General features: G+C 45.1%; 2 protein-coding genes across 5 annotated transcripts in view; one reads left to right on the top strand and one right to left on the bottom strand.

Annotated features, from left to right (window-relative positions):
* Positions 1–15,952, top strand: part of ctso (cathepsin O) — a 98,576-nt gene extending 82,624 nt beyond the window's left edge. The window contains exons 7-10 of one of the 4 annotated variants that reach the window (XR_005944579.1): positions 11,018–11,064; positions 11,299–11,391; positions 14,178–14,380; positions 15,319–15,952. Coding sequence is in view for 2 of the 4 variants with exons in the window: in XM_041200777.1 (XP_041056711.1) it covers positions 11,018–11,064; positions 11,299–11,391; positions 15,319–15,342 (164 nt within the window). In the remaining 2 variants the exon portion in view is untranslated. The remainder of the gene's footprint in view (positions 1–11,017; positions 11,065–11,298; positions 11,392–14,177; positions 14,381–15,318) is intronic. The other 3 variants (XR_005944580.1, XM_041200777.1, XM_041200789.1) reach the window with 3 other exon arrangements.
* A 3,043-nt stretch (positions 15,953–18,995) lies between these two features.
* The window catches only part of tdo2a (tryptophan 2,3-dioxygenase a), a 103,656-nt gene continuing 103,410 nt past the window's right edge, over positions 18,996–19,241 (bottom strand). Inside the window, exon 12 of the mRNA XM_041178131.1 lies at positions 18,996–19,149. Coding sequence (XP_041034065.1) covers positions 18,996–19,149 — 154 coding nt within the window. The remainder of the gene's footprint in view (positions 19,150–19,241) is intronic.

Consider the following 19,241-nt stretch of genomic DNA (forward strand, 5'->3'; position numbering starts at 1 on the left):
TTTAACCACCTGCCACGATGGCAGGTTTCCATGTCGTATCCCCCCCAAAGCTGCCGCATTATTTATGCAGTCCTGGGAAACACACCATTTCCATGGTGGGCAGGCACTCATTCACCTGCCATGCCATTACCTCACCGCTTCAGCACGCCGGGCGCTATATTTAAAGTCCAGCCGTGCACATATCTCAGTGCTTTCAGCCGATGACTACTGCAGGGAAGATGTCTAAGAAAGGCTGCAGACCCCAGGTTTAATGATGCGTCACTGGAATGCTACTTGGATGCTGTGGAGGCCGCCATGATGTCCTCTACCCTTGCTCTGGCCACACGACAGGCAGCAGCATCACTAATCCAGCATGGCAGGCAGTGGCAACGGTGGTCAGCGCTAATGCCCTGCAAAAGACAACAGCCACCCAATGCTGCTACAGGATGAATTATCTGATCCATTCCACCAGGGTAATTCACTCTTCTCATCACTCTCAACTAACACACTCACAGCCCATGATGCATCCACAGAGATCTCACACCTCAAGGGATAACACCACTAACTCTCACACACCCTCACATCTCCATCAGGCTCATATCCCCTGGAGCTCACACCCTCATTCCCATCCATGTCTCCGCTCACCACACAAACATTCCACGCAGTACCATGTGTCCTGATCACACTTTCTCCATCTGTTTTCATGCAGAAGAAGTCTGCTCACATCAGCAGGGAGAGGTCCCAGGCTGGGGGTGGAGTGGCCCACATTAGGCCCCTCACTCACCTTGAGGAGCCTGCCATTGCACTGACTGGTGAGGATGTGGACCGTGCCTGCAGTGACGGTGAGGTCGGCAGCAAACACTCATCTGAAGATCATGCATCACCATCCCTCTCTCAACACAACTGTGAGTGCTCTCTCTCTCCTGCTTTTGACTCTGTTGCCATGCATTAATTATCTCTATGTTGGTTCACAGGGAGCTCTGCCAAGCGACCAACACCCTCAGTCAGCCAGTTCCTCAGCTCCATCAACATCCTCACCTCCAGCCAAGAGGACACTTCCTCCATTGAAGAGCTGGAAATAAGCAGCCTGGAAGACCTGTCACAGCGCTCACCCACACTCTCCACCAGCTCAGAGACACACCTCAGTGGGACCTAGATCTGGAGCAGAGTTGGGTTCACAGTCTGGTGGTTCCAGCACAGACACATCTCAGCAGCAGGAGCAGGCAGGTTCAGCCAAGCTCCCCAGCACTCAGAGGACTGCCGGGTGGAGGCACCTGTGAGGTCCAAGTCAGATGACAAGCCTCTGGGTTAGACCTTTCAACTCATCCTGGAGAGTCAGCAGAAGCAGGGGAACATCATGCAGAGCCATTGAAAGCCCTCAACAGATTGGCACACGAGTCTGAGGAGTGTGCCTGCCTGCTCTGTGATGCAGTGGTGCCTAGATGTGCGCGCAAGGAGGTCCCCATGAGGAGGATAGCGAATGCCGTGGAGACCCTGGCCCAGCAGAATGCGGAGATGCGTGCAGACCTGTACTTCATCATGGTAGCCATGGGTAAGTTCCTGCATTGGCAACGCGAGAGGAAAATGAGGCACCTCGATGTCCCTCCAGTTGCTCCTTCCACTCAAGGAGTTAGGCTGGAGGAGGAGCGGACACGCCTGAGTCATTCACTGAGGAATCTCAGAGGTTGTCCACTCTCTCCGAGCCCCCTTTGACTGTGACCCCCTTAATCTCATCCTCTGTCACTGCAGAGGGAGCAGCTCGCCCCCGAGTGTCTCTGGAGGGAAAAGTGTGTGTGTGGCAGGGCCTTTCGGAGCCCCATGCAAGCACTGTCATGCGCAGGTGGATCCTTCACATATTATACATCTCAATATCCTGAGCATTTTAAATGCTGCCTGCTGGGGCTCACTTTCAGTTGTCCATCTGAGCTGACCTGCATCTCTGCCTACCCAATGATCGCACTCCCATGCAGCACCTGATCTCGCCCACCACGACTCTTGTTTCCCTTTAGATTTAGACAGTATGGTCTGGATTTGCTTTGTCGTCAGCTCCCCCATCTCTCTCCTCATGCACATTCCCTTCCTTCCCAAAAACCCCACTCCCATCCACATTCACCTCCTTGACCTCCTTCCCAGCCCCAGCATCCATGTCTGCCTCTGTCTCCCCAACAACTACCCTCGCCGTTCCTTCTATCGCTACTCTTGAACCCTCACCCTCCTACCCTACTGCCTCATTCTGCTCTCAGTTAGTCTCACCCTTCCTCCATACCACACCCACCCTCAGTTCATTCCCCAGGAGGCAGACATGGATCTATCCGACCCGTCCCGTGCACGTTCACCTGCACATCGCTCCCCCCAGTTGCACCCCTTACCCCCCTCGCACCCTTCGCATCCCTTCCCCCATTTGCAATCCTTCCCTCCTTCCCACCCTTTCCCCTCCCGAACATCTTTCCCCCTTGGAACTCCTTTCCCCGCCTCCCCAATCCTCCTACCCCTATGGACTGCCCCCCAGCAGCTTAGTCCGTTCCCCTTCCTGACTCCTTTCTTCACCCTTACCTCTTCTGCCATCCTTAGTCCCTCCACCTTCCAGACTCCTTCATCTAGCCTTACCTCTTCCTTCCGCTTCACAGCTTCCTCCAGCTTTAATCCTACCCCCTCCCTGACTTCTTCCTCCACCCTTACTCCCTCAGCTTTCCGCACCCCCTCCTCCCCCTGGACACCCTCCCCTCTCCACACCCCTTCCTCCCCCAGACCCTCTCCCATCTCCGTACTCCTTCCCTTGCACCTTATGCCCCCTTTCACCTACCTCCCCAGTTAGTTCTCCCTCCCCCCAACACCTTCATTCACCCCCATAACCTCATCCCCCCCAACACCTTCATTCCCCTCCACAACCTCACCCCACTGACAACTTCATTCCCCCCTCCCATCCTCAGCCCCCTCCAACACCTTCATTCCTGCCCTCCCAACCTCACCCCCCAGGAACCTATTCCTTTCCCAGCTGATCCGAGACCTTCTTCTCCCTCCCACTTGACCATCATCCGTTGTGAGCATCAACGATGACTTTCCAACTTGCGCGAGCTGCTTCGCAGCGGAGCCATGTTCATGAGAATCCACCCAGCATGCCATGGACATTCCTCCAGGATCCCGTTGTTGTTGGGCTCCGGCATCTTCTGCTCCCTGGATATCTGTGATGTGAGGAAGGCCCTGGCAGATAAGCACCAACTTCTGCACGTCACACTTGTGACATGTTCTACATCAGCGTGTTTTCCCACCTACATGGGTGGATAATCCAGCGGGGGCGAGCAGGCCTAATAATGATATGCTGATGTATTACAATGAGGTTCCCAACGTTCAATGACGGAGAACGAGGGCGGGCTGAGCAGACAATCATGAACTGGTTTCACGCCATTGTGAAACCATTTGCGCCATATTGTCAGCTCACATCACCGAATACACCCAGTGCTGAAGGGCACGGAAAATCCCGGCCACTGAGTGTGGCAAGGGCACAGAATGTACTCTGGGTGCAGGATTTTAATGTTCATCACCAAGAGTGGCTCGGTAGCACCATTACTGACCGAGCTGGCCAAGTCCTAATTGACATAGCTGCAAGACTGGGTCTGCGGTAGGTGGTGAGGGAACCAACAAGAGGGAAAAACATACTTCCTCACCAATATGTCGCAGATGCATCTGTCCATAAGAGTATTGATAGGAGTCATAACTGCACAGTCCTTATAACGATGAAATCCCATCTCCACATTGAGGATACCCTGCATCATGTTGCGTGGCACTACCACCATGCTGAATGGGATAAATGTTGGACGGATCTAGTAACTCAAAATCCTAAGATGCTGTGGACCATCAGCATCAGCTGGATTGTATACAACCACAATCTGTAACCTCATGGCCCGGCATATCCCCCACTCTACCATTACCAACAAACCGGGGGATCAACCCTAGTTCATTGAAGTGTGCAGGAGGGCATGCCAAGAGCAGCACCAGGCCTACCTAAAATGAGGTGTCAACCTGGTGAAGCTACAACTCAGGACTACTTGCATGTCAAATGGCAGAATCAACATGCGATTGATAGAGCTAAGCGATCCCACAACCATCAGATCAGATCTAAGCTCTGCAGTCCTGCCACATCCAGTCATGAATGATGGTGGACAATTAAAAAACTCACTGAAGGAGGACACTCCACAAATGTCCCCATCCTCAATGATGGAAGAGCCCAGCACATCAGTGCAAAAGATAAGGCTGAAGCATTTGCTACAATCTTTAGCCAGAAGTGCCAAGTGGATGATCCATCTTGGCCTCCTCCAGAGGACCCCAGCATCACAGATGACAGTTTTCAACCAATTTGATTCACTCCACATAATATCAAGAAATGGCTGAAGGCACTGAAGGCATAGGCTATGAGCCCTGACAATATTCTAGCAATAGCACTGAAGACATGTGCTCCAGAACTTCACGCGCCCCTAACCAAGCTGTTCCAGTACAACACTGGCAGCTACCCGGCTATGTAGAAAATTGCCCAGGTACATCCTGTACACAAAAAGCAGGACAAATCCAACCTGGCCAATTATTGCCCCAGTCTATTCTGGACCATCAGTAAAGTTATGGAAGGGGTCGTCAACAGTGCAATCAAGCAGCACTTAATCAGCAATAACCTGCTCACTGATGCCCAGTTTGGGTTCAGCCAGGGCCACTCAGCCACTACTTTCATAATAGCCTTGGTTCAAACATGGACCAAGGAGCTAAACTCCAGAGGTGAGGTGAGAGTGACTACCCTTGACATCAAGGCAGCATTTGACTGAGTGTGACATCAAGGAGCCCAAGTAAAACTAGAGTCCATGGGAATTGGGGTGAAAACTCTCCACTGATTGGAGTTATACCTAACACAAAGGAAGATGGTTGTGGTTGTTGGAGGTCAGTTATCTGAGTCCCGAAATATCACTACAGGAGTTCCTCAGGGTAGTGTCCTTGGTCCAACCATCTTCAGCTGTTTCAGCAGTGACATTCCCTCCATCCAAAGGTCAGAAATGGGAATGATTGTTGATGATTGCGCAATGTTCAGCACCAGTTGCAACTCTTCAGATACTGAAGCAGTCCATGTCCATATGCAGGAAGGCCTGGACAATATTTAAGCTTGGGCTGATAAGTGGCAAGTAACATTCACATCAAACAAGTTGGTGATGGTCATTTCCTGCCTCAAGAGAGAATAGAACCATCTCCTGTTGACATTCAATAGCATTCCATCACCAAATCTCCCACTGTCAACATCCTGGGGTTACCACTGACCAGAAACTGAACAGGACCAGCCATATAAACACTGTGGCTACAAGAGCAGGTCAGAGGCTGGGAATTCTGTGGCGAGTAACTCACTCCCTGACTCCCCAAAGCCTGTCCACCATCTACAAGGCACAAGTCAGGAGTGTGATGGAATACTGTCCATTTGCCTGGATCAGTGCAGCTCCAACACTCAAAAACATTGACACCATCCAGGACAAAGCAGCCCATCTGATTGGCACCTCATCCACCATCATCAACACCCACTCCAGGGCAACACTTCCATGACAATTCTCGGAAGTCCTGAAACGATTCAATGACCATTAGGCAGTTAACTCCCTGCCGTTGTGCCTTCCACCTCTTTAAGGGCAAAGCTTCCATCTCTAAGAGCTGAAAACCAATCAGAGGGCTGGCCACTGGGAATAGTGGCCTCTGTTAGTACTGCAGCTGGACCCAAACCACTGAAGATAGAAGAGGCCTCAGAATTAAGATGAGTTGGTGGGCTTCACCAGGGACAGAAATAAAAACAAAAAAACTGCGGATGCTGGAAATCCAAAACAAAAACAGAATTACCTGGAAAAACTCAGCAGGTCTGGCAGCATCGGCGGAGAAGAAAAGAGTTGACGTTTCGAGTCCTCATGACCCTTCGACAGAACTTGAGTTCGAGTCCAGGAAAGAGCTGAAATATAAGCTGGTTTAAGGTGTGTGTGTGGGGGGCGGAGAGATAGAGAGACAGAGAGGTGGAGGGGGTTGGTGTGGTTGTAGGGACAAACAAGCAGTGATAGAAGCAGAGAAAAAAAAAAACAAAAAAACTGCGGATGCTGGAAATCCAAAACAAAAACAGAATTACCTGGAAAAACTCAGCAGGTCTGGCAGCATCGGCGGAGAAGAAAAGAAGAGAAGAGTGTTGACGTTTCGAGTCCTCATGACCCTTCGACAGAACTGTCGAAGGGTCATGAGGACTCGAAACGTCAACACTCTTCTCTTCTTTTCTTCTCCGCCGATGCTGCCAGTGATAGAAGCAGATCATCAAAAGATGTCAACGACAATAGTACAATAGAACACATAGGTGTTAAAGTTAAAGTTGGTGATATTATCTAACACTCCTTCTCCTCCCTCCCAGAAACATGATAGGGTCCCCCTTGTCCTCACTTATCACCCCACCAGCCTCCGCATTCAAAGGATCATCCTCCGCCATTTCCGCCAACTCCAGCATGATGCCACTACCAAACACATCTTCCCTTCACCCCCCTTATCGGCATTCCGTAGGGATCGCTCCCTCCGGGACACCCTGGTCCACTCCTCCATCACCCCCTACTCCTCAACCCCCTCCTATGGCACAACCCCATGCCCACGCAAAAGATGCAACACCTGCTCCTTCACTTTCTCTCTCCTCACCGTCCAAGAACCCAAACACTCCTTTCAAGTGAAGCAGCATTTCACTTGCATTTCCCCCAACTTAGTCTACTACATTCGTTGCTCCCAATGTGGTCTCCTCTACATTGGAGAGACCAAACGTAAACTGGGCGACCGCTTTGCAGAACACCTGCGGTCTGTCCGCAAGAATGACCCAAACCTCCCTATCGCTTGCCATTTTAACACTCCACCCTGCTCTCTTGCCCACATGTCTGTCCTTGGCTTGCTGCATTGTTCCAGTGAAGCCCAACGCAAACTGGAGGAACAACACCTCATCTTCCGACTAGGGACTTTACAGCCTTCCGGACTGAATATTGAATTCAACAACTTTAGGTCGTGAGCTCCCTCCCCCATCCCCACCCCCTTTCTGTTTCCCCCTTCTTTTTTTTTCCAATAAATTATAAAGATTTTCCTTTTCCCACCTATTTCCATTATATAAAAAAAAACCCACTAGAGCTATACCTTGAGTGCCCTACCATCCATTCTTAATTAGCACATTCGTTTAGATAATATCACCAACTTTAACTTTAACACCTATGTGTTCTATTGTACTATTGTTGTTGACATCTTTTGATGATCTGCTTCTATCACTGCTTGTTTGTCCCTACAACCACACCAACCCCCTCCACCTCTCTGTCTCTCCATCTCTCCGCCCCCCCACACACACACCTTAAACCAGCTTATATTTCAGCTCTTTCCTGGACTCGAACTCAAGTTCTGTGGAAGGGTCATGAGGACTCGAAACGTCAACTCTTTTCTTCTCCGCCGATGCTGCCAGACCTGCTGAGTTTTTCCAGGTAATTCTGTTTTTGTACCAGGGACAGAAGGCAGGCCTGTGGTGGAGGCAGTGTGGCGGGGTTGGGGCAGGGAGGCGGTGGTGTGTGGAGTGTTCATGCTGGATGGCAGGGGGTGCTGTTTCAGCTGGGCCCTTGCCACCACGGGAGCCTTCTGTGGGCCACAGGGTGCTTAATCAGACAACACCCCAGGCACCCAGAAACTGCAGGGTGGCTGCCAGTTTTTACCAGTAGCCTGCTTACGTGCAGCGGCAAAATGAGGCCCTTAGATAGCCCTTAATTGGCCATTTAAGGGCCTCAAATTGACCTCCAAGGAGGAAGACTATCCTCAACATTCCCCACCTAACCGGAGGGAGTTGGGAAGGTTCGGGCACTGCATCCACGCTCACACTGCCTTCTCTTTTGATTCTACAGCACCACCACCTCCTTGCCTGCTCCTGTGAATGGGAATAAATTCTATATGCTGTCTCCTGCCATTCAACCAATTTTGTAACCAAGGCCTGAATCTTTAGGTCGGTGAGCGGAGGGCAGGGCCCACTTGCCGACACATAAAATGACACGAGATGATGTCGGGCAGAACTCCCAATGTCGCCCAGCGTCATTTCCATTTTCAGGTCGGCGGGGGCACATCCGAATCAGCGCTGCACCCCCCCAACCTGTCAACAGCCTATTGAGAGCATTTAAAAAGTAATTGAAATAATTAATGGACCTGCCTGCCCAAACTTAAGGTTGGCAGGCAGGCCAGGAGCCCTGGTGGATTTCAGAGAAAGCATAAAACCTCATCCACAGGCGGGATGAGGGTTTTTAAAAAATTAATAAATGTTTGATTAAAAGTGTTTCACATGTCCCAACTTATGTGACAATGTCAAATGAGGGGACATGTCAGGAAAATTTTGTCTGTGTATCTTGACCATTTTTAAATTTGGCGCCGATCTCCCTGAGGCAATACTTTCTCTCTCCTTTCATAGATAGCAGAGTTATATTTGCAATTTTCCAATCTAAAGGAATGGTCCCTGAACCAAAAGGACTTTGGAAGGGTGGAAGTTGCAGAGGCACTGGCCTGACCTTCCGATCCTCCTTAGATACTGACGCGGTGCCAGAGAACTGAAGAATTGCAAATGTTAAACCTTGTTCAAAAAGGATGTATAGATAAACTCAGCAACTAATGGCCAGTCTGTTTAACCTCGGTAGTATGAAGTTTATAGGAACGGTAATGTGGAATAAAGTTAACAGTCACTTGGACAAGTGTGGATTAATTAAGGACATAGATTTGTTTAAGTGAAATCCTGTTTAACTAACTTGATTGGGTCTTCTGATGAGGTAATAGAGAGTGTTGATATGGGGTATATTTACTGCAAAAAAGGCTTTTGATTAAATTGCCGCACAATAGACTTACCAGCAAATCTGAAGTCCATGGAATAAAAGGGAAAATATCAGCATGGATAAAGTATTGGCTGACAGACAGGAATTAAAGAATAACTTTGAACAGTTTTTTTTCGAACTAGATGAAAGTCTATAGTGGAGGTTCTCCAGGGCCTGTTCCTGCTTTTCTTGATAAATATTAATGATCTAAATTGTGTGTTCAGGATACAGTTTTAAAATCTACAGATGGCACAAAACTTAGAAATATTGTGAACTGTGAGGAAAATAATGATAGACTTCAAGAGGACAAAGACAGGATGTTGAGATAGGTGGCACATGGCTGATGAAAGTTAATGCAGTAAATGTTGTAGGAAGAATGAGAAATTCTTTTATACAATAAAAATGAAGCTTTATAACCACAGGAGTACTCAACTGAAGTATTGTTTCCAATTTTGGGTACTGCATTTTAGGAAGGATGTGTAAGGGTGCAGAAAAGATTTGCAAGAATGGATCAGAGGATGAGGGACTTCAGTTGTATGAATAGAATGGGGAAGCTGGGTTTATTCTTCTCAGGGAAGGTTGAGAGGAGATTTTTTTATAGAGATGATCAAAATCATGAGGTGTCTAGACAGAGTAGATCAGGAGAAACTGTCCTCATTGGTGGTAGTGTCAAGAACCAGAGGACACCGAATTGAAGTGATTAGCAGAAGAACCAATGCCAACATGAGGAAAAACCTTTTTCCACATCGTGTGGTTGGGATCTGGAATCCACTGCCCAACAGTGCACTGAATGCAGACTCAGTTGTGGTTTTCAAAAGGGAATTGCATAAGCACCTGAAGCAAGAAGTTTTCATATTCAGAAGATCATTACATCATAAGGAATAGGAACAGGAGCAGGCCATTTGGTTTATTAAACTTGCTTGCCTTTCAATAAGATCATGGCTGACCTGATTGTGGCCTTAACTCTACTTTCCTGCCTGTCACCCATAACCCTTGACTCCCTTGTAGATAAGAAATCTGCCTAACTCAGTCTTGAATATATTCAATGACCTAGTCTCCACTGGTCTCTGTGGAAAAGAATTCCAAAGACTAATGACCCTCTGAAAGAAGAAATTCCTCCTCATCTTGTTCTCAAGTAAGACACCCCTTATTTTTAAACTGTGCCCCCTAGTTCTAGTTTCCCCCACAAGAGGAAACTGTCAAGTCCCCTCAGAATCGTATATGTTTCGATAAGATTACCTCTCATTCTTCTAAACTCCAGTGGACATAGACCATCTTTCTTCGTGAGATAACCCCATGAAGGACATTTGCAGGGCTATGCATGAAAGGTCGGGAGAGTGGGACTAGTTGAAGTGTTCTTGTACAGAGCCAGTGAATTCAATGGATTGAGTGTCCTCATTACATTCTATAACTATTCCATGATTATAGTTAAACAACTGTAGTGTTCTCATCTCCCTTTTCTGCCATTATTTTCTTCATTACTCTTTTTTTTTTACATTGATTTAGGTGTGTCCCTGACCCTGATTCAATATTAGTTTTCTTTGGATTTCCAGCATGCTGACCACTCATTTTACTCTAAATACCGATGCAAAATTATTATTCAACATCTCTGTCATTTCCTTATTTTCATTGTCTGTATCGCTATTATCAGTTTTTAAGCAACCCACATTGTTCCTGACCACCCCCTTTTTCCTTATGTTATTGTAAAATTGCATGTGCTGATTTTAATCCCTTGAACATTTCTTTTCATGCTCCCTTTTTGTATCTATTGCTATCTGTTTTGTCACCATTTGCACTTCTGTGTATCTTTGTCATTCACCAGGATTTGTGTTATTTTTTGCTCACTTTGCCTACACTACTCTGTGTGTTTGCCTCAATATGGATCACAATGACTGTATCCTCCCCTTCTTTCTTCAATATCTTTTCATACTGTTTGAGATGCTCCCCACCCTGTTACCAGGAAGGCAACATACTCCAGCTTACAAAGGATACTATCTCTCCCCCTCATTATTAGATTCCCTACAACTACCACACTTCAAATCCCCTTCTTGCCCCCCATACTACCCCCTTCTTTTTGGATACCCTCCTGCTTCAAGGTTCCACTATCACTAAATTCCTGACTTTTACACTCTATTTATGTTGCATTATTTTCATAATCACTCTGTGCAATCCTATGTTCTCAGAGGAAGAAGCACCATATATAGAGAGAGCACATCATGGGGAATCAAAGGTAAAAATCCTGCAATCTTCCAATTATTTTTTTATGTCACATAAGCGTCTACAAAATGAAGTTAGAGACAAGCAAAGCACTCAATATTGCTACAATCTCATAGGTTCTACTCTGATACTGTTTGATCAGTCCTGCAGTGATTGATAATAATGGTTTCTGATATTGGCTTTCCATGAAGCAAGTGGCAAGAATGAAATAACAGTAACATACTGGCCCTATTTTTCTTAAAAACAGGTGATATCCCTTACTGGATTGTACGAAATTCATGGGGAACCAAATGGGGAATTGATGGCTATATATACATCAAAATGGGGAAGAATGTTTGTGGTGAGTTTTCTGTGCAGTGTACAATTCATTGAAAAGAAAATGTCATTCATTTGAGGAATGTACTTTGATGAATTTTTGTATTTGCAAAGACAGTTTGAGTACAATATTTTTTATATTTTGTTATTAGATGTCCCACCTTGTTCAATTTAGTATCAAATCTGTATCAGAACCATACTTGCACTCAGCAGTGTCATCCTGCTAAGAACCAGTCCAGTTTTCCTCTTTCATAGTGAAGTTACAGTGCTATTAAGAGCCAGTATTGGCAGTACATCTCAGAAGGAACAAAACTAGGTGCCATATGTGTGTTGAACTAGCTGGAGTGCTAGAAAGAACCAAGACCTGATTTTCTTTTTTCTGTGTCTGAGGCAATTCCCCATGTCACCAAGCTCATGAATTAAAGAAAGTTCCAAAGAAGAGCCAAACGTTAACTCTGTTTCTCTCTCCAGAGATGCTGCTAGACCTGCTGAGTTTTTCTAGCATTTTCTGTTTTTATTTCATGAATTAAAGACTTCATTTGACATCTGTGATCCACCAAAGGACATTCCAGCTATTTGACCCCATGGAAAGGCCATGTGATAGGCCTAGTCAATGTGGGTGACCTTTGCAATGAATGCAGCCCTCACTCAGCTGAATTTCAGTGAACTCTCTAGGATAATCATGGTAGCAGAGGCAGCCATTGCCTTGTAACCATAGGTTATACGTCTGCTAAACCTATAGCATACTTCTGCCCCTTAAGTAATGGTGTTTACCTGAGAACTTTAGAAAAAAGAAAGAGCAATTAGGGATGTGCAATTAAAAAATGAATAATAAAAACATCATGAGTCCCACAACAGAGAGACAGGCTGATAAGATATCTTAGGTAGCTTCTGCTCCACTACCATCTTTTCAGAACAGTTGAGGATGGGCAATCCGTGCTGGTTTTGTGAGTGATACCCACATGTTGAGAATGAATTAGACAAAACAGGGCAGCAGTTCATTTTCCGGAAAAATCTTTTGGAGGCCACTCCTGTGACACCATGTGGCATTCTCAAGAAGTCTTTGTTGTTCACCACAAGTTGGTTCCAATACATCTTTTCATTATGCATTTTTCTTGCTGGTGGATAGTCAGCAGGGAAATGGGATCCTGCCTGCAACCCCTTCTTCCCACCAGCCATTATTTCTATACAGTGAATCAGGATGTGTAGAAGGTTATAGGTCAACCCCAGCAGAGAAGAGAATAAAATTGGCTGTTTTTTGATGCAAAAAAATCAACATTAGAGGCCGGATTTTCACTACTGAGGTAGGTAGCTGGAGTCAGGAAATTTTGTCTCGGGATATTGGCAGCATATCACCTCGGTATAAAGGGCCCTGCCCCACACGGTTTTTGCTCCAGGGCAGGGTGATGAGGAAGTGAGTGGTGAGTGTGAATGGGAATCGGGCCCATCGACCCTCAGAAAGAGCATGGAGGTAGCCATGGGCAGAGGTGGACTGTTAAGCTGAGTTTGTGTTTCCCACCTGTGTGATTCACACCCTGCTCCCTTCCCCCTACCAGCAAAAATGGGATCTGTCAGAAATGGGGGCAGGACTTCTGCATCGCAACTACCCGACATTTTTAACAACCTCCAGAGTTGGCCTGACTCTGCCAAAACCTGGCCCAAGGTATCAAAACCAGATTTTATTGGCTTTTTGAAGTACATCCAAATATGGAAAGTCACAAAGGAAAGTCAAGTACTTTTGGTACAGGGAGATACAAAGTACTTTTTGGCCATATAAGTATTTTTGAAGTGAATTCACTGATGGAAACATAGCAGCCAATAGGCACACAGCAAGTTCCACAGACAGCAATACGATATATTGACCAAATAATCTGTTTTAGTTATGATGGTTTAAGAGATAAATATTAGATTTGCTCTTCTTTGAATGGTGCACGGAACCTCTCTCAACTCCACCTGAGAGAGCAGATAGGGGCTTGATTTAAAGTCTTATCAAAAGACAGCACCCCAAACTGTGCAGCACTCGTTCAGTACTACGCAGCAGTTTTAGTATAGATTTGTTGCTTAAGTCTCTGGAGTGTAACTTGAATTCACAACCTTTTGTCTCAGTGGAAAAGTGTTACCACTAAGCAAAGGTTGAACTGTGCAGTGCAAAGTCAGGAACATCACAGAGGAAAGCTTACCCACCATGCCCAAAAATATACCCAGTTATGAACCTTGAAATAGTTCCTGTTTATCAGGAAATAATCTCCATTTCACACACACCTGTAACCTCTAAATTTACCAATTAGTAACAAATTAAGGATAGGTTTGTTTTTGCAACTATTCCATCAATAACTTGATTGAAACCATCCATATTTATTTCACCAAGGACCCTTACAGCTAACAGGAAAAAAATTTGTCTCACTAGTCTCAGTTAGAATTAAACCCAGGCCAGGATTTTCGCAATGATGGCAAACCTCTCCGACATTGTGAAAATGGCAGAGGAAGCTGAAATGCAGAAGTCCAGTCCCCAAACATGGCACCTACCATTTTTACATGGGGCAGGAAAGGGGGCGGGTTGCACTTTGCACATGCATCTTTTGCAGAGGCAGCTGCCCATTTAAATCAGCAACTGTCTCCACTCATGTGATTTTGGTGAAGTAGGGAGTGGGAAACTCAATAAGAGCAAATCTGAACTTTACGGATTTGTTTGGGTAGTTAGGGTACTCTTTTAGAGAGGTGTAGGGACCCCTTTGTAATATGCTTTCAAGTTGTATCAACTGCCCCAAAAGTGGCAAATAATCAATAACAACTGTCTGGCTTTAACCCAAGGGAGTAAGAAGGTGAGATGCTGGACTTGACGGCAAATTTTGTTGCTCCTACTGACTCTCATACCCAGGTGACAGGAAGAACATTGTGCTTGAGAAGGAGAGCATTGTGCATTGTGCCAAGGATGAAACAAGATGTGCATGACACCCTCGCACATAGGCACAATAGAAGCAAGTCATTGTGAGCAAGTGGAGGCCCGAGGAAAGGTACAAGATCAGGAGGAACAGGTAGTGCAAGAGGAAGGAGGAGGAGGAGAGGGAGGATAACCAGATATTACACTGTGGGAAAGTTGTACCGACCACGGATGTCATACCTCAATATCATGGAGGACCAGTGCGGATGCTGACTGAGGTTAAGTCGTGAAGTGTTCACAAAAATATGTTGCATGGTCCAGCAGCAACTCGAACCACTCTTTATCGATCCCCATGCCTTGCCAGTGGCAGTGAGGTAACATAGAAAAAACGGCACAGGCCATGCTGTGTTTAGACTGCATTCGAGCCTCCTCTCATCTTTACTCATCTAACTCCACCATCATAACCTTCTATTCCCTTCTCCCTCAAATGCTTGTCAACTTCCTTTTAAATGTATCCATTAATATTTCTGCAATCACTCGTTGTAGTAGCGAGTTTCACATTCTCACCAGCCTTTGGGTAAAGAGGTTTCTTTAAATTCCCTATTAGATTTCTTGGTGACTATCTTATATTGATGGCCTCTGGCTACCAAGTGGAAACATTGGCTGGGATTTTCCAGTCCCAACTGTGGCCGGTTTAATGGGAGGCGGTGGGGACAATGTAGCAGGAGCTGAAAATTTGATTTCCCACCAGCGTGAAATGACGGCAGAAACCTGCACTCCTGTCGTGGTGGGTCGCCATTCTCACCAGATGAAAGCCTGCCCAGTTTTGCTACCCGACCCTCTCCCCCCACCCCCCCCACTCACTCCCCCGTCCACAGAATCCAGCCAGCAGGACAGATCACGTCTGGACCAACGTGGCATAAATATGACCTGTTACCTGAGCAGGCTTCTACTCTATTCATTTCAGATGGTGGAGAGGAGAGGAAAAAACAAGGGGGAAGAATTGACCTGAAACAATTATTGTAAATGGGAAATGTTGTTTCTCAATGTTGCTTGTTTCTTTTCCCTTAGGCATTGCTGATTCAGTTGCAGTAGCATTTGTGTGAGAAGAAATTGGTGTTTCCTGGCTGTTGGTCTGCCTGTGGGACACCAAAGAAACTTGAGTCTGAAGAGGTGTTTGGGTCTGCAGTGAATATCAAGGAAAAGGACCCACTGGATTTTCCTTCCATTTAAATCAATAGAGGAGACTTAGATGCGTCCTTTCATAGGTGTGTGCACTGACATGCTGATTCCTCTATACCTGCTGTGGTTAAGTGTAGCTGAGACACAAGAAAGTTTCACCATCAATGTTCTGAACCCTCCACTGTAGGTACTCAAGGTACAAGGTGTACCTTGAAAAGCTCCAGCAAGCATCAGAAAATTATCAGCACTATTTTCTGATATGCACAGGCAGTGGGCAAGCTACCTCACCATGGAACAGCTCAGAAGACTTACACCAAGGTATCAGCATCTCTTGTCAGTATTCATAACATTTTTTAACTAAGAATCCCAAAGATGTTTCCACATTATAGTTTAATAATTCATGTGATTGTTTCATGATTTGTGCCATCTTCAAAGTTTATGATGCTTCTTAATATTTTCTTAGGTATACTTTATTGTGATAAGGAATGTACATATTTACAATAAAGTAGTCTTTTCAATTTCAGAATTGTTTTCAGATGCGTCAATATTTCATGGAAGTGCTCAACAATTACAAGCAGTAAATGGGTATCACATTTGTTGATCTTCCCTCCTTTCTTTGTTGGTCACAATACATTCACACAAAAAGAGGGAATAAAATGACAAAAATTTGCTTTGCAACATAATACAATGCATTAAAATGACGCTGATTAACAAAATGATAGTTCCCACCCTTCATTCCTTACCACAATACTTTAAATGCTCTAAACAACTTTTGTATTTGCCACCTTAGACAGCTGTTATAACATTTAAATTTTTGTTTTGTCTCAACACTGCTCATGGTATTGATCAAAATTAAATTTAATATTTGATCGCCTGAAAGGCATTTACCACATAGTTCTATTTTTGAAGGTGTTCAAATTGACTTCCAAGGCTACTTTTATTATTGGTTTTAATAGGAATGTCAGTGCTGCCACAGATTTATGTTTTCTATTTTATTGCAAACACTGAACCATGGGGTGAAGTTTTTATGGGAGAGGGGAGGTGTTTTGCCCACATCTCCCCCCACCCAGTAGAAAAGTTGGTTGACACTTGGCAGCTCACCAACTTAAACAGGCTACCCCACAGCGAAAATACACTGGAGGTGGCCTTAACAAGGTGAGCGTGGGATTACCGCCCCTCAGGTACGGCAAGTCCGCCCTTGAGAGTTGCTGTCCAATTTGATTGGCTGGCAGCTGAGTTACCCAAGCAACGCCTGAATGCAATGGATCCTGCTGCTAGGACTACAAAGAATCCCGAGAAGATAATCCATGGATACTGGACTTCAGGATAACTCCAGGATTTTTGTTTGGGGAGGGATTGGGGACCCTATCAAGGAGAGGTAAGTGGAAGGTCAAGTTATAGAGCCTGGGGTTGCAGACGCTAAGGGGAGTTAACATCTGGGGGTTGCCCCAGATGGGCATGAGGGACCCCCAAGGAAGTAACCCTTTCTGGAGGAGGTAATCCTTTCTACCTATTACCACGAGTTGGGAATGTTGCAGACTAGCTACTTTCCTTTTGCCTTCCTCACCCACCATATTATGACAATGGAGGAGGAGACAGGCCTTTCGTGGCCTTTAATTGACAGCTTAAGGGCCTCAATAAGCCTAAGAGCGGGTGGGCTGGCTGACGCCTTACCTGCTCACCGTGATATGGGGACGGGTCGGGGTTGGACTCGCTGCCCGATTTATTTTATGTGCCCCCTCCCGACTTCAAATATGCTGGCCGGGGCTGTAAACTTTACCTCCATATATCCTGCAAGAATAATTATTCTCTGAGTGTGCTGTAGAGGCTAATTGAATTTCTATTTCCTTCCCTACCTAGTGTATGCAAATATCATTCTCCTTCCACATCAGTTACTGCTGCTTCCAAGGCCATAAAAGGTGATAGTAAACCTTGGGTAGGATCATAGGACTCAGAAGCAAGTGCAGGCCATTCAACCCTTTGAGTCTGCTCTGCCATTCAATAAGATCATGGTTGATCTGCTTTTGCCTCAACTCTGCTTTGCTGTCTGTCCCCCCCATAACCCTTGACTCCCTTGTCTATGAAAAATCTATCAAACTCTACGATTCCACAGACTAACATTACTCTGAAAGAAAAAAGATACTCCTCATCTCTATCTTAAAAGGGAGACATATTATTCTTAAATTGTGTCCCCTAGCTCTACTCTCCCTCACAAGAGGAAACACCCATCCTTTCAAGTCCCCTCAGCCTCTTACATGCTTCAATAAGATCACCTCTCATGCTTCTAAACTCCAATAGGTATTGGCCCAGCCTGTTCAATCTTTCTTAAGATAAGCCCATGAGGGCTTTGGAAAAAGCCCATGAGGGCCCAGGAATAAATTGAGTAAACTTTTCTGAACTGCTTCCAACAGAATTATGGCCAGAATTTTACATCCCGCGGGCAGGCACCCGAGTGGGCGTGAAATCGCGCAAGACGACGCCAGGCAAGTGTCCCGACATCATTGCACACTCACGATATTTCGCTCGCACCTACACCACATAGACTGCAGCGGTTCAAGAAGACGGCTCACCACCACCTTCTCAAGGGCAACTAGGGATGGACAATAAAAGCTGGCCTTGACAACAATGCTTACATCCCATGAATGAATAAAAAATGAATAAGGAACAATTAGAGATTAGCAATAATTCTTGGCCCTGTTAGTCATGCCTACATCCTGTGAATGAATAAAGAAACAAAAACTCAAGACATGGCATGCAACGTGAGTTGTAGCTTGTGAAATAGATAAGCAGAAAAGCAGGCAGGGCCTTCTGCCAACAAAGACTGGAATAGAATGTCAACAACAGCTTGAAGATAATGATCAACATATAAGTAATTATATGAACATTGCTTTATATCATCCAGCACACCAATGATCATCTAACCTTAACTAAGCATTTAGATTTGCTTCATTTGCCTTTCAGAAAGGGAGAGAATGAATTGAACAATACATGGCATTTTGCATAAGAGATAAACCTCTGATGGATTCCATTATTGAATATGTTTACAACACATTATCAAGAAAAGGCATGTCCATTCTCTTTAGGAACAGTATTACCCTTTAAAATCAGTTATCCCTTTTGAACTATAAATTCATAATCTAATAATACACATCAAAGAATTAAAATAGTTTTACATATTGCTTACAATATTTTATATAAATAGGTTTAAATGTATATAACCCCAAACACATTTGTGAAATATGTTACAGGAAACCACTTGTGAATACTGGGTGTTAAATTAACTAATTACAGCATGGAAAGAGGATAAATATTGATTTTATGTTATTATCAATGGAAATAAAAATCAGGAGAGATGTAAAACAAGCTGACTTGCCATCACCCATCTTACAATATCACACAGGTCAAGATCTGCCCCTAAATCTTTCAGTGAAAATGTTTTAATGGATAAAGTACAAATGAAAGTTTTTAAAAATTACACAGAACATTAAAAGCTTTAAAAAAATGTTTTGAACATTTGTGTATTTTCTTTCCAAAATATATTCAGTGTAAAACACTGAGTTTCTACTTTAATCAGATTCCTCACTGCTGAAGTACGAACTATCACAACATTCTGCAGTAATGAAGAACTTGTGAATCGAAGAGGTCAGCTTTGGAATCCAGTGTCTTGGGACCAAGAAGGTTGCAAGGTTGAACAAGTCAACAAACACTTTATATCGGTCACTGAAACAGAGAATTAAGAAGAAGAACAAATATTGAAGTTTTATTCAGAAAATGCTGCAAGTACTTGACAGGTCAGGAAGCATCAATGGAGA

Source organism: Carcharodon carcharias, chromosome 1 (assembly GCF_017639515.1).
Source record: "Carcharodon carcharias isolate sCarCar2 chromosome 1, sCarCar2.pri, whole genome shotgun sequence".
NCBI lineage: Eukaryota > Metazoa > Chordata > Chondrichthyes > Lamniformes > Lamnidae > Carcharodon > Carcharodon carcharias.